Genomic DNA, 20,033 nt, shown 5'->3' on the forward strand with positions numbered 1-20,033 from the left:
TATATGGCTTTTTTTCCTTTTCTTTCTTTCTTTCTTTCTTTCTTTCTTTTTTTTTTTTTTTTTTTTTTTTTGGTTTTTTGAGACAGGGTTTCTCTGTGTAGCTTTGTGCCTTTTCTGGAGCTCACGTGGTAGCCCAGGTTGGCCTCGAACTCACAGAGATCCGCCTGTCTCTGCCTCCTGAGTGCTGGGATTAAAGGCATGCGCCACCACCGCCTGGCTCTTTTTTTTTTTTTTTTTTTTTTTTTTTTTAGTATTTGCCACTTAAATCACCAAATATTTTCTCCCCTGGTAACCACTAATACTCTTCATTTGTTCTTTAGGAGAACCTTTATGTATGAAACAAAACATTTCTCCCTTTTCCTATACAAATGGTGGCATGTGATGTCTTTTCATGTGATGTCTTTTATGTCACTACATAGCTCTTTAGTTTACATAAAAATAAGGTTCCTTTTAGATCTGAAGGAGTGTAATTTTTTTTAGAATTTTTAGTAGATTTAATGAAGTTTTTAGAACATTTAGATTCACAGCAAAACAGTCTAAAAAACAACAGATTTCCTTGTACTCCACTGTCACCCCCCACCTCCAATGTACAGCTTCCTTCATCAGCTTCATCATCAGAGTGGTACATTACTAGTTAATGAGCCTGTGTTAAGATACCTTCTTACATAGTGGCACATGCTATTAATTCCTGCACTCGGGAGGCAGAGGCAGGTGGATCACTGAGGTGAATGAACTTGGAATGGAGAGGAACTTATTACATGTCAATGAGGCAGCTTAGCTTGAGATTGGTCCCCAAGATGAAGTGGTAAGACACTGACCAATTGCATCTGTTTTCTAAAAGTGAACCAGGAGAACCCCAAAATAAATCACAGATATACAGACTCACTAATGTACACTGTAATTCTGATCAGACAACTAGGAATCAGTGAAATTTTTGAGATGAAAAGAAAATGGATACAAAGTTGTATGTCTCAATAAATTCAAGCCATATTCGTACTGTGAAATAAAATGTACTTAATGTAAACCACAATTTGGAAAAATGGACTATTTTAATAATAGATCATTGTTATACTAATTATAAATAGGTAAAAACAAAGATGTATATAGACATAGGTAAGTTATAAACCTATTATATAAACATTTTTTTTAAGATTTATTTATTTATTATGTACACAGTATTCTGCCTGCATGTGTCCCTACAGGCCAGAAGAGGGCACCAGATCTCATTACAAGTGGTTGTGAGCCACCATGTGATTGCTGGGAATTGAACTCAGGACCTCTGGAAGAGTGGTCAGTGCTCTTAACCACTGAGCCATCTCATCTTAAAAGTAGCTATAGCTAAGGAAGTATTTCAGAATGCTTATAGTACTATTACTCTGAGTAGTAAGAACAATTGTCCCATCCAAGATTTCATTAGAAAACAAAAGTAGCAGTTTTGTGTGCAATTGAATTAACCCAGGAACTTGAGCATATTGGATAAGAACTCTGCCAATGAGCTGTATCTTAGCTCCATGAATGGTGGTCTCAAACATTAATTTGATGAGACTGTATTAAAGGACTGTTTACAATACTTGTGGGAAATGCTATAGTTTGCCTAAGCCAAGAGGGATTTTAGGAGGTACTGGTTTCCCAAACATATTTAACTTCTTTTAGAATTAATGAAAATATGACCAACAATTTAATCGATTTGTGGTAAATTTTTCTAAGGCCTTTAGAAAGTCTGTCTTTCAGCCAGGTGGTGGTGGTGCACACCTTTAATCCCAGCACTCGGGAGACAGATCTGGGCAGATCTCTGTGAGTTCGAGGCCATCCTGGTCATCCTGGATATCGCTCTGTAGACCAGGATGGCCTCGAACTCACAGAGATCTGCCCGGCTCTCTCCTGAGTGCTGGGATTAAAGGTGTGTGCCACCACTGCCTGGCCCAGACAGTAATTTTTAAATATGTGTATAAATGTCTGTGTGTGGATACATACTTGTGTGGGGGTGCCTGAGGAGTTTAGAAGCCAGATCAGATCCCCGGATTGGGAGTTACAGGTACTTGTGAGTTCTAGGAACAGAACTGGAGTCTTCTGCAAGAGTAGTATGTACTCTTAACTGCTGAGTCACCTCTATGAACGTAGTGTTCTAGATGTATTAGGATTTCTAAGAGAAAGAACCAGGAAGAGGGGCAAAGAAAGAGGGAGGTGGGAAGGTGGGGAAGGGGAGAGGGGGAGCAAGAGATCGAGGTAGTGGCTTTTGTGATGAGAGCTGGCAACTAAGTAGTCTGGAGGGCAGGTCAGCAGGCTGGAAACTCAGGAAGCATCACTGTTGAAATCTGAGTCTGAATTCCTTCTCTTTTAGGAAACCTCACTCTAAAAGCTTTTAGCTAATTAAGGTCACTCCACAGTATGAAGACCAATCTTAGAATCTCCTCTATTCAGTTGTCCTGATTTAAATGTTAGTCACATCTACTTTCAGAGTAACATTTAGACTTGTATTTGTCTAGGTAACCTGGTTGACACATGAAATTAGCTATCAGAATCTACTCCTTACTTGTTAGGCATACATACATTTTTTTAAAAACCATATTGAGCTTCAAATAAAGATAACAAAGTTGTTCCTTCATCTAAAACAGTATAGCTTTTCTACATAACCAACCTTCTCCCTAGAAGAGAATGAAAAAAGTTAGGGTAATGTTCACTCCTCTTCTTGATGTCCTGTAGTTTAAATACCATGCTATAAATCTGTACAACTATAAGAGAGGATATAAAAGGGAGAGAAAAGTCCGGGCGTTGGTGGCACACACCTTTAATCCCAGCAGAGGCTGGCGGATCTCTGTGAGTCGAAGCCAGTCTACAGAGTGAGTTCCAGGACAGCCAGGGCTATACAGAAAAACCCTGTCTCTAAAAATAAAATTTAAAAAAGGGGTGGGAGATAGTTGTTTGCTACATTTATACTACGACCATGCACACAGATATACAGCTGGTTTGCACATTCGAAGACATTTGTAGCAGTCCCGTAAACACTTGTTTACTCAGGAAGCAGTCTTGCTATGCTGAAAACAGTGGCTTTTCTAATCTTAAGCAGAATGCTTCATGCATTTTTCTATGGGAATTCAGATAGGATCTCGCTATGTGATATCTGGTGCTAAATTCTCTACTCCCTTGCTCCAGCCTTTCTTTGCTGGGGTTTCAGACCTGTACCACCACAGATGGCTCTCCAATGATTTTCAAGTGTTAAAGGTTTATTGTCAACCACATAGTATTTCCCAAAATTCAGTGCACATTTTTTTTTTTTTTTTTTTTTTAGCTGAGGATCGAACCCAGGCCCTTACGCTTGCTAGGCAAGTGCTCTACCACTGAGCTAAATCCCCAACCCCGCACATTTCTTTATAATTCATCTTACTGACTGTAATTTACCTGTCTGTGTATCTTCCTTTCTCTCTCTCTCTCTTTCTTTCTTTCTCTCCCTCCCTCCCTCCGTCCTTCCTTTCTTCCTTCCAGAGACAAGGTTTCTCTGTGTAATAAATAAGCCCTGGCTGTCTTGGAACTCTCTGTAGACCAAGGTGACCTCAAACTTAGAGATCCACCTGTGTCTGCCTCTCCAGGGCTAGGATTAAAGGTGTGTGCCACCACTGCCTGACAACTGTAACCTTTCTTAAAATAAGAACTTTGTTTCATTGTGATGAATGATCTGGAGAAAGCTAACTGCTGATATTAAGTATAGATGGTAGTAAGAAACAGAAAGTCCTCATAAAACAGTAACATGTAGGAAACAAAATTTTAAGACAAACAATAGGGATTACACCCACCCCCCACCCCCATCCCAGCTAAGGACCAAACCCAGGGCCTTGCAGCACTCTACCACTGCGCCATATCCCCAACCCCAACAATAGGGATTTAAGGGGTCAATTTTTTAATTTAGCAGTGGTTAGAATCTGGATACCAACTCCTTTACTAAGTGTTAGTTTTGAATATCTCATCTCTTACGTGACGGCTCTCAGTAGTAGTGATTGATGTGTGTAGAATTACTTAATGCTACCCTGTTAATATATACAATCTTATATCTCTATACATCTGTTTAAAAAATAAACATGAGCCGGGTGGTGGCGGCGGCCCATGCCTTTAATCCCAGCACTTGGGAGGCAGAGCCAGGCGGATCGCTGAGTTCGAGGCCAGCCTGGTCTCCAAAGCAAGTTCCAGGAAAGGTGCAAAGCTACACAGAGAAACCCTATCTCTCAAAACAAAACAAAACAAAACAAAAAAACCTAAAAAATTAAATAAATAATAATAATAAATAAATACAAAAGGCAAGGTTATTTGCTTTTAAGGAGAGGATAATAAACTGGGAAGTTCAGGTTTTAACAAATAACCAGGAAAATATCTAGTAGTGATGTGAGTTTGGTGTGTGGTATGCTGGGGCTGTGGGATATCTCAGTAGAGTACTTGCCTAGTGTATATAAAGCTGTGAGTTCAATATCCAGTCCCACATAAATCAGGTCTAGTGGCTGTGCCTGTAAGTTCAGCACTCAGAAATTGGGGGCACGATCAGAAGTTCAACGTTGTCCTTGGCTACATAGAGAATTTGAGTCCAGTATGAGATGCACGATACCTTATTGCACAAATCCTAATCAGTCTTAACAATAAAAACCCGGAGTTAGATATAGGGGTAAATGCCGAAAGATCAGAGAGGCAGAGCAGCTAGCCACTAGTTCTTACCTCTACGAAATCCTCAGCCCAAAAGAGGCTGAGCTCCTCTCTCCACCCCACCTTATCACTTCCCCTCTGTACAGACCTATAGACCTCTATAGGTTTGTTTTTTGTTTTTTGTTTTTTTTTTTGGTTTTTCGAGACAGGGTTTCTCTGTGTAGCTTTGGACCTTTCCTGGAACTTGCTTTGTAGACCAGGCTGGCCTCGAACTCACAGAGATACGCCTGCCTCTGCCTCCTGAATGCTGGGATTAAAGGTGTGCGCCACCACTGCCCAGCTTCAGACCTCTATAGTTAACTAATGCCTAGCTCCTTCTGATTTTCAGGCAAGCTTTATTTGTTAGAGCACAAATAAAATATCACCACAATACCTGTTCTCAAAAATAAAAAAGAATAGAATAGAATAGAATAGAAGTGACCAATGTAACAGAGATATAGAATAATTGCTTTAGATTCAGAGGTCATGAAAAAGATCGTAAAATTTTTGTATTTTATTTTTGCATGTGGGTGTTTTGCCTGCATGTGTGCCTGTATACCACTTGGGTTCCTAGTACCTTTGGAGGCCAGAAGAGGGCTTGTGACCCCCAGGGCTGGAGGTAAAGGTGGTTGGGAGCTGCCATGTGGGTGCTGGGACTTGAATCTGGGTCCTCAGGAAGAACAGCCAGTGCTCTTAACTGCTGAGCCATCTCTCTAACCCAGCCTTTAAATTTCTAATATTTACTTTTGCTAACAATAATGTGAGAAGCGAGGTGAAGAATGATAATATGCCTCTTTCAGCATTTACTACTTGGATAGCTTTCTCACTAGCATGAGTTTCTTTTATTTTTTTCATTGTGAGCCTAGCCTTTAACGGCTGAGCCATCTCTCCAGCCCTCTTTTATTTTTTTATGTTTTTTAATTTCTGAGACAGTTTCTCTGTGTAGCCCGGGCTGTCCTGGAACTCACTCTGTAGAGCAGGCTGGCCTCAAACTCAGAGATCCGCCTGTCTCTGCCTCCGGAGTGCTGGGATTAGAGATCTGAGACACCACCGCCCAACTGTCATGAGCTTCTTAATAATAAAGTCTGACCTCATCACATTAGTATGATCTAAATAGTTTTGCATGTAAAGATTTATGTATTTGTATAGGTTTTGGAAATGTGAGATTAATTTGATAGCATTTTATGTTTTGTTTTTTTTTTTAAATTTCTTTCCACTGAACTAAGGTTAATATTGTGTTATATTTGCTTATCTTTGATCCAGGGTGGGGTCATTACCTCTGACATGATTGAGATGATATTTTCAAATAGCCCAGAGCAGCAGCTTTCTGCAACACAGAAATTCAGGAAACTACTCTCAAAAGGTAAGTCTTGGATACATTGACTTTCCTTTTTCATCTCTGTGTAAATTATTCCTTGTCCATAATCTACAGCTCCAGGTTATTTGTTTTGGAGTAGTGTGTTATGTGAGTAGAAAAATAAAGAGGCATACAGGTGTGTACAGTTTTGAGCCCTGCATTTCAATTTCCTTACTTACTTATAGGATCTTACCAGAACATTTCATTTGGGGGCTATCATGTAAAAGACCTTGTAGTAAGTAATAATCAAGAGCTTATGCTGACTGAAATTGAGAAGCTCTGCTCTTTATTAAAAATTACTTGAACAGTAGTTACTGCTTTTAATATTAGCAGTTTACCCCTGAAAGTTAAATACAGATTTATTGCAGAATAGAATAATTCCTCTTTTTGTGTAATTAGTATATATTGGCATATAGTACTTGTTATTCTGGGCAGGTTAAAAAAAATTCTAAGCCATATTAAAAGATTGGTGGCAAATAGTAAACCATACAGTGGTAAATTATGGTTGTTTAAAATCATTAGTTTAAAAAAAATTTTATATCTTGAGGTGATAACTACATTAAAATATCTGCCACCATAACATACACATAAGGTGGTAAAATTCTGTGGGCTGTCCCTTTTTAGCATGGTTTTCCCACAAAAGGCATTCATAACTATTGCTTTCCCGTGTATTCTAGTTTGCCAGCTTCCTTCTTTAAAGTGTGATAATTAGAACATAGTACCACAGATGTGTTTATTGCAGTACTTGATGATGAGAGACTTCGAGTACTCATTTCAGTGTCAGTTTAAGAGAACAGTGTTGGTCATGGCACAGTTATCCATCAGAATTTTCCACAAAGAAACTGTAGTTTTGAATGTTCTAGGTTTTTGTTGTTGCTTTGATAAAACTTCTTAACCTAAAAGCAACTTCGGAAAAAAGAGCTATTTGACCTAGTTCCTTTTTTATTGTTGTGATAAACTTGGGACTTACAGGTCCATATGGTTCGAGTCTGTGATGGTGGAGGGGCAGTAGCATGCTGCAGGAGACTAGAGAGACCAGCAACCAAGAGCTCACAGCTCAGGCCATAGACAGGAAGCAGAGAGCACATGGCCTGAATGTTACCAGCTGGGGACCAAGTGTTAATGCTTGAGACTTAGGGAATAAGTCACCATAGCCTACAGTCCATTATAGAGTATTCCACGCCAAAGAAAACACTTGATGGAAAAAAGTGTGGCACTCGCTATGGGGAATCCTGCTTGCTGGCTAGCAGGCAGGCTTGTTATGTTTACTTGCTTTCTCACACTGTTCAGGACCACCTTTTTAGGGAATGCTGCTACATATAGTGTGGGCTAGGCCCTCCTCCATCAGTTAATAGTCAAGATAATCTCCCACAAGCCAATCTGATATAGCCAACATTTCAAATGAGATTCTTTTACCAGATAACTATGTCAACTTGACAGAATCTAACCGGGACAGTGAGCTCACGTGGATTTAAAAAAAAAAAAAAAGCCTTTTAACAAATATAGTGACTAGGCCATCAAGATGGCTCAGATAATAAAGGCACTGGCCTTCAAGACTGATGACCTGAGTTTGATCTCTGGAACGCACATGTTATTATCTGACCTTCACACATGTGCCATGCTACATGGGTCCACACACAGAGAAACAAACAAATAAATAAATTTAAAATATGTACTGAAAATATATAGTTGTTAAGCTGGATGCTTAATTGCCTGCCAGTCTAGGAGGTGGAGGCAGGAATCTCAGAATTTAAGGCTAACCTGGGCAACATAGAGAGACAACATCTTAAAATAGAAACAAAAGCAATCAACTGTTGTGGCTTAGAAATGTAATTTAATGTAGATTGCTTGCCTGTGATGCACAGAGCCTGGGGTTTATCCCCTGTGCTGACAAGCAAAACAACCAAAAGGTTGCTTTTCTTTTATTCTCCTGATTTATTGTCATTTTTGGTGTATTACTCATTTTTATACAATGTTTCTATAATTCAGAATATTAACTAGTTTATTTTTATTGTTACCAAGTTTGTTATGTTTGAGTGATAAGACTCTTGAGCCAGGCAAAGGACTGTTACTAGAACTCCTTCCCTTCAAATCAACATTAAACTAATTAACTCTTTAGTCAAAACAAAAACAAAGGCCTTAATATAGCACACAAGCTGTCCTGTGACTTGTCAGGAGGATAACCTCAACTCCAGATCTGCCTCTGCCTCTGGAGTGCTAGGACTATTGGTGTGAACCACCATGCTTGGTTTACCTTTTACAGTAAAGCTGTTGATTTTGCCAAGGATCTCCCTAAGTGTTATAACTGTATTTTTCTGGCATTGCTACATACACATAAAAGGAAAAACCTCTCCTGGAATTATTGGCCTGATTATCTGATATTTCCTATATATTTTCTCAGTAAGTGCTTATTAAATGATAATACTCATTCTAATAAATCAAAGTGAGATGAATTTGGCAAATAACTGTTAACCAATTCTTGCTGGCACTTTTTTGTTAGTGTGCCTAACAAGAAAGTGAAGTCCTATAAGCGACTTGAGAATCCTGTCATTTAGGTTCTCTAGGCAGGTATAAAAGAAACACAAATTGAAGCCTTTTATACTGAAAAAAGATCAGAGGAAAGTATATCAAAATAGTAGTAGTTGGTTTTAGATTTCCCTGCCTTCTGAGTTTCCTAAAATAGTAAAGTAGAGGTTCTCAACCTGTAGGTCACAACCCCTGGAGGGTGTTGAATGGCCCTTTCAAGGGTCGAGTATCAGATATCTTGCATATCAGATATTTGCATTATGATATAGCAAACCATAGCTATAAAATAGCAATGAAATAATTTTGTGGTTGAGGGTCACCACAACATAAGGAACTTCATTAAAGTACCACAGCATTAGGAAGATTGAGAACCAGTGTAGCAGAGAATTCTTGGTAGTGTAGCTCAGTGATAAGAATAACTGCTTGGCTTACAGTCCAGCTCTGAGGATGCACACACACAAAAGATTTTGCTTATGCTGCAAAAACAAAGAATTCTGCCCTTGCTTGATTTTCAATATTTAGCTTATATTTTTGTGATACCTTTCAAGCCACACTCCTTTGAAAGTGACCAAATTCAATTTTAACCTTTTCTGGGGGATAGATTTCTAACATGAAAGCTGGCCAATGAATGATACGAAAGGGGTATTGTGACTAATTTTGATCTTTGAAGTCATTGTATTGAAATCTTTTATTTTATTTTATGGGGAAACAGAACCTAATCCTCCTATTGATGAAGTCATCAACACACCAGGAGTAGTGGCCAGGTTTGTCGAGTTCCTCAAACGAAAAGAAAATTGTACACTGCAGGTGCGGATATTTTCATTTCTTGCCTTAGAACTTTGTTCTTGAAAACTTTTTGTCTATGAGTTACTTAATCTATATGAAGGCTTAATGTTTATAATGGTGTTAGTGATAACTGCCTTGTAAACTGCTTGTATAGGTTTGTTAACATGTAGGTCCTGATCAATACGTGCTAGAGTTTGTCTTATTTGAATTTTTAGCTGTAGGAGTTGTCATAACCATGAGCCTATGCAAGCTATGTGTTTTTTGGGGTGGGGGGGCTTGTTAGACTACTTGTTGGCCTTCTCAAGATGGTGCATGTATAACATGGATTGGCCTAGAAACTCAGTAATCAGACCTGGTCTAACTAACCCTCTCCTACACTGAAAGAGCCCACAAGGAAACTTTGCCATGAGATCTTTTGGCTTTAAGTTTGATTTTCTACTAATGGACTATACAGAGAGTTTAGCAACTTAGGATTGAATATTTTTGTAAAATATTTTTTCTAGTCTTAATTTCTAATTTATTTGTTTTTATTTTATGTTCATTGGTGTTTTGCCATGGGAGTTGAGTACCCTAGAACTGGAGTTACAGACAGTTCTGAGCTGCCATGTGGGTGCTGGGAATTGAACCCCTGTCCTCTGGAAGAACAATCAGTGCTCTTAACCACTGAACCATCTCTCCAGCCGCCTAGGATTGAGTAACTTTTACAGTAAAAGGAGCCAGCTGTCAAACTCATAGCCTTTGAGTAGCTGGAATTCTAAAAATACTGCTTTTTTCCCTGGGTGAAGTTAAACATTTGCTACTAATTTGGTTTTCCAGTAGCAGATTCCTTTAATATCTGAGTCATCGACAAATACCTATAACCCATAAAATCTCAACAAACTATTGTAATCTGTAGGGCACAGGCCTTTTAGAGGTAGCTTGCAGCTATACAATTTGGTTAAATTGCAAGTAGATCTGAAGATGGGAGAAATATTTGCCAATGATAAGGTAATTCTCTTCTCCTTTGTCACTATTGTATGAGACATTTCATAAATGGCGGTCCTTGTCCCAGGACAATGGCTAGGTCATGGCAGATGACTTATGAGTCTTAATGCTTTATCTTGATACTTCTCTCCTTCTGCTCCATCTTTCTCTTTATTTTACATCTTTCTTGTGGTGATGAATTTCTTCCAGAGGAGAAGGAAGAAATCCAGCAAAGGTAGAGTACTTCTCTGTCCCATCAGTTTGCTTCTCCAGTTTGACCTTTACCAGTCCCTGTGCTTATTTGAATTAAGATTCTGTTTTGCTTGCTGCCTCCTGGATTATTATAATTCTGGTCTCCATCTAAGTCCAGAATCACCAGACAGTTGAAAACCATGTTTACCTGAGAGCAAGGGAAGAGAGATTTTTCGCAGGGGGAAAAAAAAAAAAAGAAATCCAGATGACCAACACTGCAGAGAACAGAGCCTGAGCCACTAAGCAACCTACCAAGAGTACCATAGGGATCAAAAGAGGAAACTTACTGCAGTTTATCATTTGAAATGGTTTGTAGGAAAAGGGCGTTAAGGAAGATGGCCATTTTGTCAATTACAGATTATGAAAATGTTGCTCTCCAGTCTCTGGTAATGTGTAGTTGAGTGGTTCCATTTATACTCTCAGGTGGGTAGTTTTTATTAGATGCTTACAGAGGTCTACTTTCTTATGCACTAAAGAAATAAAGCAGAATCTTCCAGACTTAAAATGAAAAATCTTGAGAAACGAATCTCCTTGTCTCTACATTCTCCTGTCTTCTTGTCTAGAAGCAGTGTATTATGTTAATATACAGTGCCCTTTTCTGGCTGACATAGAAATTCTACATCATTTTGTGATTCGTAGTATGTTAGAACTTAGGTGAAGCCTTCAAAATCTCTGATTTGCTTTTATCTAAGTTTCTAGATTTCACCCTTATCCATATTAGTAATTGGGAAAAAAGACTGAGAAATGATCCTTCTGAAGTGACTGCTTCATGAATTTTTACCTTAGCTATCTAACACTGAGAAGTAACCAATCTAGTGTTGAGGGTCGTTGTCTCCTGCCTTCCTTCTGCATGTTAAGCACAGCATGGCATTCTCTCTCCAGCTTGAGTATTGGGTAACATCGGTCACCACCAAAGCAGTTAAGAGCAGTTATACTCAGGGAGGAGTCAGGAGACATAATTGCTCTGCCATGCCTTCAGATAGTTAGATGTGTTTTGGAAAGCTTGGAGGGCATTCCTTGCTTTGTGGGTTGTGGGCAGTGCTATGTAAGATAGTGAGTAGTAGCACATCTTTGGATAAGGGTTTTGCTATTTCTCTTTCAGAAAGAGACTGATACTGTATGGCCCAAATGAAATTGGGTGGCTCAGTTCTCTAATAAATCTAATGGCCAAGTTTTTTTCATCCCATAGCTCAAGAACTGAGGTTTAGTGAACTTCACTACCATTTTGTCTTCTCAAGTCAGTGGATTATCTCAAATAAGAGAGCCCAAAAAGCCTCCACTGGGACATCACTATCCAGATCCTCCCTTGCCATTCAATTGGAGGTGAATATGGGTAGAATCTAGGATTCTGGAATTAAGCAGTGCCTTAGCTTTAGAGTGTTGGCAAGCTTTGTGTCACCCTCTAGCTTTTGGTATGAGACATGTTCTGTGGGCTTGTTCAAGGTCAGGTTCAGCATCTTTATACTATCTAATACAGTGCTAAGATGCTGTGTTGCCAAACCTTTTATAAGTTTTATCTAGAAACAATAAATTGCTTCCTGCTTCTAAATACTAGATGGTACTCCTCCAACAGTTGTGAATTTGAATAAAATTGGCTTAGTTTTCCCCCTTTCTCGTCCCCTCTGGAAGCTTAGTATGATAAACTGCAGTAAACCTTCATCCTCTTATCCCTGTCTTCACTGATCTCTCTACCTTTCCTGGAGGGTTGCTCAGATACCTCAGGTGCTCTCCTCTGCAGAGTTTGATAATCTGGGTTTATTTTTCTGATGTGAGCCTTTCTTTTCACTTGCTCTCCAGGTGAGCCTGGCATTTGCTAGGAACCAGAGTGGAACCGGCAAAGTGGCCAGCAACAGAGTCCTGATCCAAATGGAGAAAGGGAGCCAGGCGTACCTCAACCTGGAGTGGGAAACTTGATAGGAGGTCAGAAGTGCTTCAGCTTTGGATTCTCATTTTCCTTATGAAAGGAACTGAGCACCAGAAGGTAGAGACTCAGAAAGAGGACAGAGAGGAAACCTCCAATCTGAAGAACACAGACCGCAGTTGTAGCAATCAGTCGTTACTTAGCAAGTTCCTGCCAAAAAACATCAGTGGAGTAATAACGTATAAGTAGTTCTAGCTACACAGTCGGTTGTTTCCTGTGATGCAGTTCTTGGATTTCGAAGAGTGCGTTAGTATAAGACAACATAGAGAAAGCTAAGGCTGGGATTATCCTGTCCACGATTTGTTATTTTTGGTAATAAAATTTCTTAGATACTCCCTTTCACTTTTCAGGTTATTCTCCGCTTGGGTTATATGATTCCTTAAGTTACTAATATTGTTTCTTTTGGTTGTTTCTGTCATATCTTTATGTATTTGTGTTCACCATTAGTTTAAGCTTTCCTCTTTACAATCTCTCTCTGGTTGTATTCTAATGTAGCACCCAAGGCCGAAATAGTAAAAACAAAGCTGTAAATCTTAGTGAAATATAGTAAAGACTGAGGAAATGACATCCAAGCTTTAAAAAAGTGTACTTGCACATCTAACACATTTGGTAGTGGCTTATATTTCTGAAGTGAGTTCTGTCTTTCTCACCTCCCACCCTCCACTCCCACACACAGCTATACCTCATTATAAGGTGAAAACACTGAAGTAATAAATATCAAAACTACTTTTTAATTTCCATTCTGGAATCTTCTCTGCATTTAAAGATGGCCATTATGATTATGTGTGGAATATAAGCATAACTATGGCACATTATGTTTGCAAAAGCGTATCTAATGTTTATCATCTATGCTCAGCTGTTGCTTACTTTTTTGTTTTCCTAATCGTCATCACAGTTCTGTTTTCTATTTGATTCATCATTCTTTTGATTCTTTCATTTTCTCAGAGACCTTCCTTATTAAACTCAGCCAGCAGTAAGAACCCTGGCGGCATTACTATTCTAATTGATTTCTTTCCCACTGATAACTCTTTAATATGTTCCTTATGTTATCAGGGTATTACTGTGATTTTTGCATCAAAATATAACTGCAACCCTTATCCTCATGGATATGTAGTATCTAGATATGACTTGCTCTTTCCAGATTTCTTTTCCTCAGAGTTTTCAATTTCTTCTGACTTGATCTCTGTAGTAATGGGCAATTTTTTAAACTTTGAGCCTCCTTCTAGTTGGGCAGTCTATTGCTTTCTTACATCGTCTGTCTTGTATTTTAACCAGTTAATATTAATAGTGAGTTACATAAACTACATTTTAGGCAGCACCTCCTCTATATTTAAATTAAATTTCTTTCTTTAGGTGGTAGAGCTAAAGCAATTGAAATGTGTATGTTTCAGAGAGATTTAAAATAGTTTGAACATTTCTTTCTTTCTTTTTTTTTTTTTTTTTTTTTTTTTTTGGGTTTTTTTTTTTTTTTTGGTTTTTGAGACAGGGTTTCTCGCCTTTCCTGGATCTCCTTGGTAGCCTAGGCTGGCCTTGAAGTCACAAAGATCCACCTGCCTCTGCCTCCCGAGTGCTGGGATTAAAGGCGTGCGCCACCACCGCCTGGCTTTGAACATTTCTTTCACTAGTAATTTAACTAGAGATAAATGTATGATGTGCTCCCCGCTCCCTTGATATTTTGGGTTTAATTTTTAACCCCTCCTCCAAAGTCTTTATTGATGTAGTTACTTGTATGTAAGATGTGTAGCAGTCGCCAAAGTTTCTGCTTTCAGAGATGCCATTTTTTGCCTGTAGACCCAATCATAAATGAAGGCCCTTCCACTGATTGCTTTCCTCTTAAAAATAAGCCAACTAGCAAACCCTCAAAGGACAACAAAGAATGTGTACGTTTCTCATTTTGACGGTTTTGTTTCTTCTGCTAGGAATTTATTGTCAGTCACGTGGAATTGTTGTGCTACCTTTAATGGTTGATGACTCAGTTTTCCCTCTGACTGGTGCCTTTTAATTGATACCAAAGCTTAGAAAATGATTAGCTACAAGTATATTTTTGATGACATGTAATTTATCTCTCATTTGAAGTTATACTGCTAACAGAAATGTGACACCTTTTCAACTGCACACCTTAATCTTTAAAGGATAGGAATGGTGGAAGGAGTTAACCTAAAATTCAGGGGTGTTGACTGAGTATAAACTTTGATTCTTGGCTTTTTTTTTTTTTTTTAATGTTAAGCTAAAGAGAAAGGGATCTCTAAATTTGTTGGCCATACTTTTTTTTCTTCATATTTTCTGCTTACCAGTGCTGTAATACTAGATCATCTTCTACTCAGTTTACCTTTGCTACCACCTCTTCCTCTTCTTTCTCTCCTTTTTCCTTTTACTTACTTCTATTAAGAAACTTGTCTTTGGCTGGGCATGGTGGCAGTTGTCTTTAATCCCTCCTTTCGGGAGGCAGAGGCAGGCAGATCTCTGATTTCAAGGCCAGCCTGGTCTACACAGAGAGCTTCAGGCCAGTAAGGATGAGAGTGAGACTGTCTCCAAGGGGGTCAACTTATTTGCAATTTATCTTTGGACCTGAGACCTTCTGATCTGTTAGATGCTCATATACTCTGAAGTAGACATTGCTGTTGATTATATGCCTGTTAAATTCTTTTGACCTGTTTGATTTACTTATCATATCTTTTGCCCTTTTCAGTTTTAATTGTGTAAAATACATCTTATGCTAATGTTCTATTTCACTTTGCCCATCCCCCAGAAATAATTTGTTTATTGGATCATGAAAACAATACCACATACAAGGCCCAAAGGAACATAGACTGTTCATTGGAATTGTTTTTCTTATCATTTCCCAGTCAGCTAGGCCTGTCCATTTAAGCAATAAGTATTGATGGTTTTCTGTGACTGTCCACAGATGATCTGTACAATACATGTATTAATGTACTTCTTCCTTTTTAACCCTTTAATTAATGAAATGGTGTGTTGCTGAAGTATATTTTTTTTTTGTCATTTTGTTCCTTTCATTAAAATTTTTTGGTGATCTCTTTAGTGGTGATGGCACACACCTTTAATCATAGCACTTGGGAGGGAGAGATGGGCGAATCTCTGTGAGTTCGAGGCCAGCCTGATCTACAGAATGAGTTTCAGAACAGCCGGCTATACAGAGAAACCCTGTCTCAAAAAACAAAAACATCAACAACAGCAAAATTATAAAACACACTTTTTTTCCTATGGTTTCATGGTAACTATACTTAGTTCCAAAATTTTAGCCACTTTAAATATTCCTTTATAGACTGAGGGATTCTGGAAATTATTTTTAGATTAATATGGTCTTTCCAATATGACACTAATGATCCCAGATTCCTTTTAATGTACAAAACAGCGTATTGCTATAATTAAACAACCTTCTAAATTTTAATAAGATAATGAAACTTCCTTTTGTCTTTGTAGTTTGAATCAGCTTGGGTCCTGACAAATATTGCTTCAGGAAATTCTCTTCAGACCCGGATTGTGATTCAGGCAGGGGCGGTGCCTATCTTCATCGAGTTGCTTAGCTCAGAGTTTGAAGATGTCCAGGAGCAGGTAAAATCTCAGCAGAAACAGATAGGAGAGAACACACATTTCACGTAGTCATCCCAGCTTGAGTTTGATTACTTACTCACAATGATTCGTAGCTTGTTTCAATAGGGAAAATCCTCTAGTGAGTATTCCCCTCCAGCAATGGGATTCTTGCAGCTTTTAGCTGGTTTTCTTTCTTTTTCTTTTTCTTTAGTCATGGACATATTACTTATAAAAGGGCCTTTTCTAATGTGAGTCTTTATTGCTACTATTAAAAGTCTTTGTCGTTTTGTTCAGAAAAGACAGAAAAACTGTCAGCCTTATTAAGTTTGTAAGGATAGATCACTACTAAGTGATTTGTAATTTTGAGAGAGAATGAAAACACCTTAGACCTCTACACCTATGAAGCCATTGTTGTGAAATTGCATTCACCACTTTCACAGGTTTAATAAATGTTATCTGCTTATAGTTTCCTATTTTAAGCAACCTAAATACATTTTTAATCCACCAATTAAGCCATTTAAATTCCTGTTTGTACAAAGAACTGTATAAAATATTAAAAATAATTGGCTCCACACTGGGGATATAGCTTAGTGCGGGAGCAATTGTCTAGCCCATGTGAGGTCCTAAGTTCAGTTCCCAGCACTGGGAAAAAGGTTCCCTTTCATTAGTAAAGCCTTTACTTTAATGAAATAACATTTTCTTTTGTTTATTGTGGTAACCACAGTTTCTAACTGTGATCCTATAACTGGTTTGACTTCCTGATGAGTGATTTTAAGAAAGTCAATAATAGTCTATATGTAAAATGTTGATTTTATAAAGTGTTACTGTGATATGGCATCTCTTTGAAAGGATTACGAGGGAATGAAAGTGTTCAATGTTATTGATGACTAACTCCTTCACAGGCAGTCTGGGCTCTTGGCAACATTGCTGGAGACAGTACCATGTGCAGAGACTATGTCTTAGACTGCAATATTCTCCCCCCTCTTCTGCAGTAAGTCTCCTTTCTTTTTCTGAGGAATGAATGTATGAAGTAGTACATCTTGGGAAGTCATTTTGTGTTTCCTAGTGTTACTTTGATTCCAAGTTATTTTCTTATTACATTGTATTGTGATGCCTCTTACTGAAATTTTGAAATACTGCATTAGAATTAATGGTTTATCTTCAAAGAATGAATAATTTAGGAAAATGGTCTTTATTCTAGAGAATAGTTAAAGACATCTCTTATCAGTACTATTAGTTATTTTCTTTATAGAGAATTAATATCTTTTATAATTTACTGTGGGTTCATTATACTTGTAGGTTATTTTCAAAGCAGAATCGCTTGACCATGACCCGGAATGCAGTATGGGCTTTATCTAATCTCTGTAGAGGGAAGAGTCCACCTCCAGAATTTGCTAAGGTAAACACTATGTTTGTGGGAAATTGTTAGGGAAAAAATGCTGTTGAAAGAATATAGTAACCAGCATTAATGTTTACTGAAAGATAATTTTTGTTAAAGTGTATTTTGTGGAGACACTGCTTTTGGTCGTTTGTTTGAATGTAGAGTACTTTCTCAGTGCCAGTACACAGCCCTATGTCAACAGCACTCTTAGAACCACAGCAGTCTTGGTCCATAGCAGAATTCCACAACAGAATTTCCCAGCTGTACTGTTTGTGAAAATTCCTTTACCTTCTTTTCTCTAAGTGTGTACTGTAAGAAAGAATTCTAATTTAAGGATTAATGCATAACATTCTTCTTCCTTAAATCATTTTTCTTGGGTTCTGACTACTTCAGCTAAGTTAATTGAATAAGTACTAACCACATTGCCAGAGATTGAAATATCCTTCAAACATTTGAAGTATAAACCATTCTGTAACTCACCGAGTGTCTGGGAGTCTTAATCTCACTTGTTTGTTTCTGTTGAATTTCTAATCATCTTTTCTTTTCTAGGTTTCTCCCTGTCTGAATGTCCTTTCTTGGTTGCTGTTTGTCAGTGACACTGATGTACTGGCTGATGCCTGCTGGGCCCTCTCCTACCTGTCAGATGGACCCAATGATAAAATTCAAGCAGTCATTGATGCAGGAGTATGTAGGAGACTTGTGGAGCTTCTGATGTAAGATGATCTTCAAGAAAGTGTATCTGTGATAAACCACACCAAAAAAAAAACGATTTAGAGGAGGAAAGGGTTTACTTGACTGGACTTCCAGGTCACAGTCAGTCACTGAACAAATCCATGGCGGGAACTGAAGTAGAAACTGGATGAATGCAGCTTACTGGCTTGTTCTCTGTCTTGCTCTCCAGCTCATGCTCAGCCAGCTTATCACTTCGGTTGATGTTACTCACAGTAGGCTGGGTCCTGCCCTGTCACATCACCCATCAGCTAAGACAGTCTTTCACAGACATGGCCACAATCCAGTCTGACTTTGGCAGTCCCTCAGTTGAGACTTACTTAGGTGACCCTAGGCTGTGTCAAGCTAACAGCTGGTGCTAATTTATACACTTTACTATTTTCCATATTTCTAGTACTTTGGTTATATATTTTATTGATTTGTTATGCATTAGCTGATTGTCTCTTGTTTATATTGGTGCCATTTTTTGGTTTGCCTTTTTGAGACTTAATGAAGACACTATTATTCCTCTGCCATTGTGAGTCCTCTAGCAGAATTATTTGGAAAGCTTTGCCTATGTAATTAATTCTATCTCTGTTGTTCCACCCCACACTGGAAGGCCTAAGGTTGAGTACTAGAAACGAAAGGCATATTGCTGTGGAAAATGTCTATTTCTTACTTTCTCATTAGAGAAAAGCACAGACTCTTATCAGACTTTGCATCCTATTTTTGTAATGCTTTTGGTGATAGCTTGGAAGATTAACTTGTGCGTAAATAATTTGAGACTATGTCAATCAAATCTTTTGCTGATACTTAGAAGAAAATATAGCCACAATATGATGGCAAATAGTATGGTTATAAGCAACATTAAATTAATTGGTGTACAAACCAGTTGTAGAGACAGTGTCTCAAACATGATGTGAAATTGGTTAAGTGTAGCATTACTGGGATTATAGCTGATTACAGACTGGTTGCACACCAGCAGTGTAGTAGTGGTACAGTTTAAAGTCATTGTGGTGCTACTGGGGTCTAAGAGTTCAGTATCTGGGAAATAATCACTTTTGTCATTAAGTTATTAAGTTTACTACATGTTTCATTTTAATTATTAGATCTTAAATGTGAAGGAAGAGAATAGGGGTCTTAGAGAAAAGCTACAGGGGTATTGCTTTATTTACCCTGAAATCTGTACTTAACTAACTGTCCTCACTCACATACATACATACATACATACACACACACACACACACACACACACACACACACACACAATTATAGCAGGCTTTGTGGGAAACTTTTTTGGCCATAAAGGCAGCCTTGTAGGTTAGTGAAACAGAACAGTATTTGAGATGTGAATCTCACTTTGGTTTTGAAGTTAGCTGAACTGTTGATATAGCAGTTTCAGAATATGAGCAGTGTATAAATGTCGCCTGCGCTTCCCAATCATCTCAGCAACTCCAGGAGACCAACTAAAGAGGAGAGGGGCTGTAGAATAAGAGAAAAATGTGGAATTCATTGCTGGTGTTCCTGGGAAAGATTACTAGGAAGGAATTTACTTGAAAAATATGGCTTTTCTAGGTAATGGTCAATTCTGCCACCATGGTAAGTTCTTTACATAGCCACAATCATAAAATACCTTTCTGCTCTAAAATTGAATCACATCTTATTTTGGATTTCATTCCCTAAGAAAAGATTCTGGGTAGAACTGTTGGCTCTAACATCTTTTTCTTTAATGGTTGCAGGCATAATGATTATAAAGTGGTATCTCCCGCTCTGCGAGCTGTGGGAAACATTGTCACAGGGGATGATATTCAGACACAGGTATGGATATACGCTGATGTTTCTCTAACTTTAGAGTCCCTTGAACACAGCTCTGTCCCATTGAATTCTGTGTTGTTCAGGGTGACTGACAGTGTTTACTGGTG

At 38.3% G+C, this 20,033-nt stretch overlaps 1 protein-coding gene across 1 annotated transcript in view; it reads left to right on the forward strand.

Annotated features, from left to right (window-relative positions):
• Window positions 1-20,033, forward strand: part of Kpna1 (karyopherin subunit alpha 1) — a 65,677-nt gene that overhangs the window by 24,945 nt on the left and 20,699 nt on the right. The window contains exons 4-10 of the mRNA XM_036203553.1: window positions 5,929-6,028; window positions 9,261-9,355; window positions 15,912-16,043; window positions 16,925-17,013; window positions 17,322-17,421; window positions 17,953-18,116; window positions 19,851-19,929. Coding sequence (XP_036059446.1) covers window positions 5,929-6,028; window positions 9,261-9,355; window positions 15,912-16,043; window positions 16,925-17,013; window positions 17,322-17,421; window positions 17,953-18,116; window positions 19,851-19,929 — 759 coding nt within the window. The remainder of the gene's footprint in view (window positions 1-5,928; window positions 6,029-9,260; window positions 9,356-15,911; window positions 16,044-16,924; window positions 17,014-17,321; window positions 17,422-17,952; window positions 18,117-19,850; window positions 19,930-20,033) is intronic.

Source organism: Onychomys torridus, chromosome 12 (genome assembly GCF_903995425.1).
Source record: "Onychomys torridus chromosome 12, mOncTor1.1, whole genome shotgun sequence".
NCBI classification, from domain to species: domain Eukaryota; kingdom Metazoa; phylum Chordata; class Mammalia; order Rodentia; family Cricetidae; genus Onychomys; species Onychomys torridus.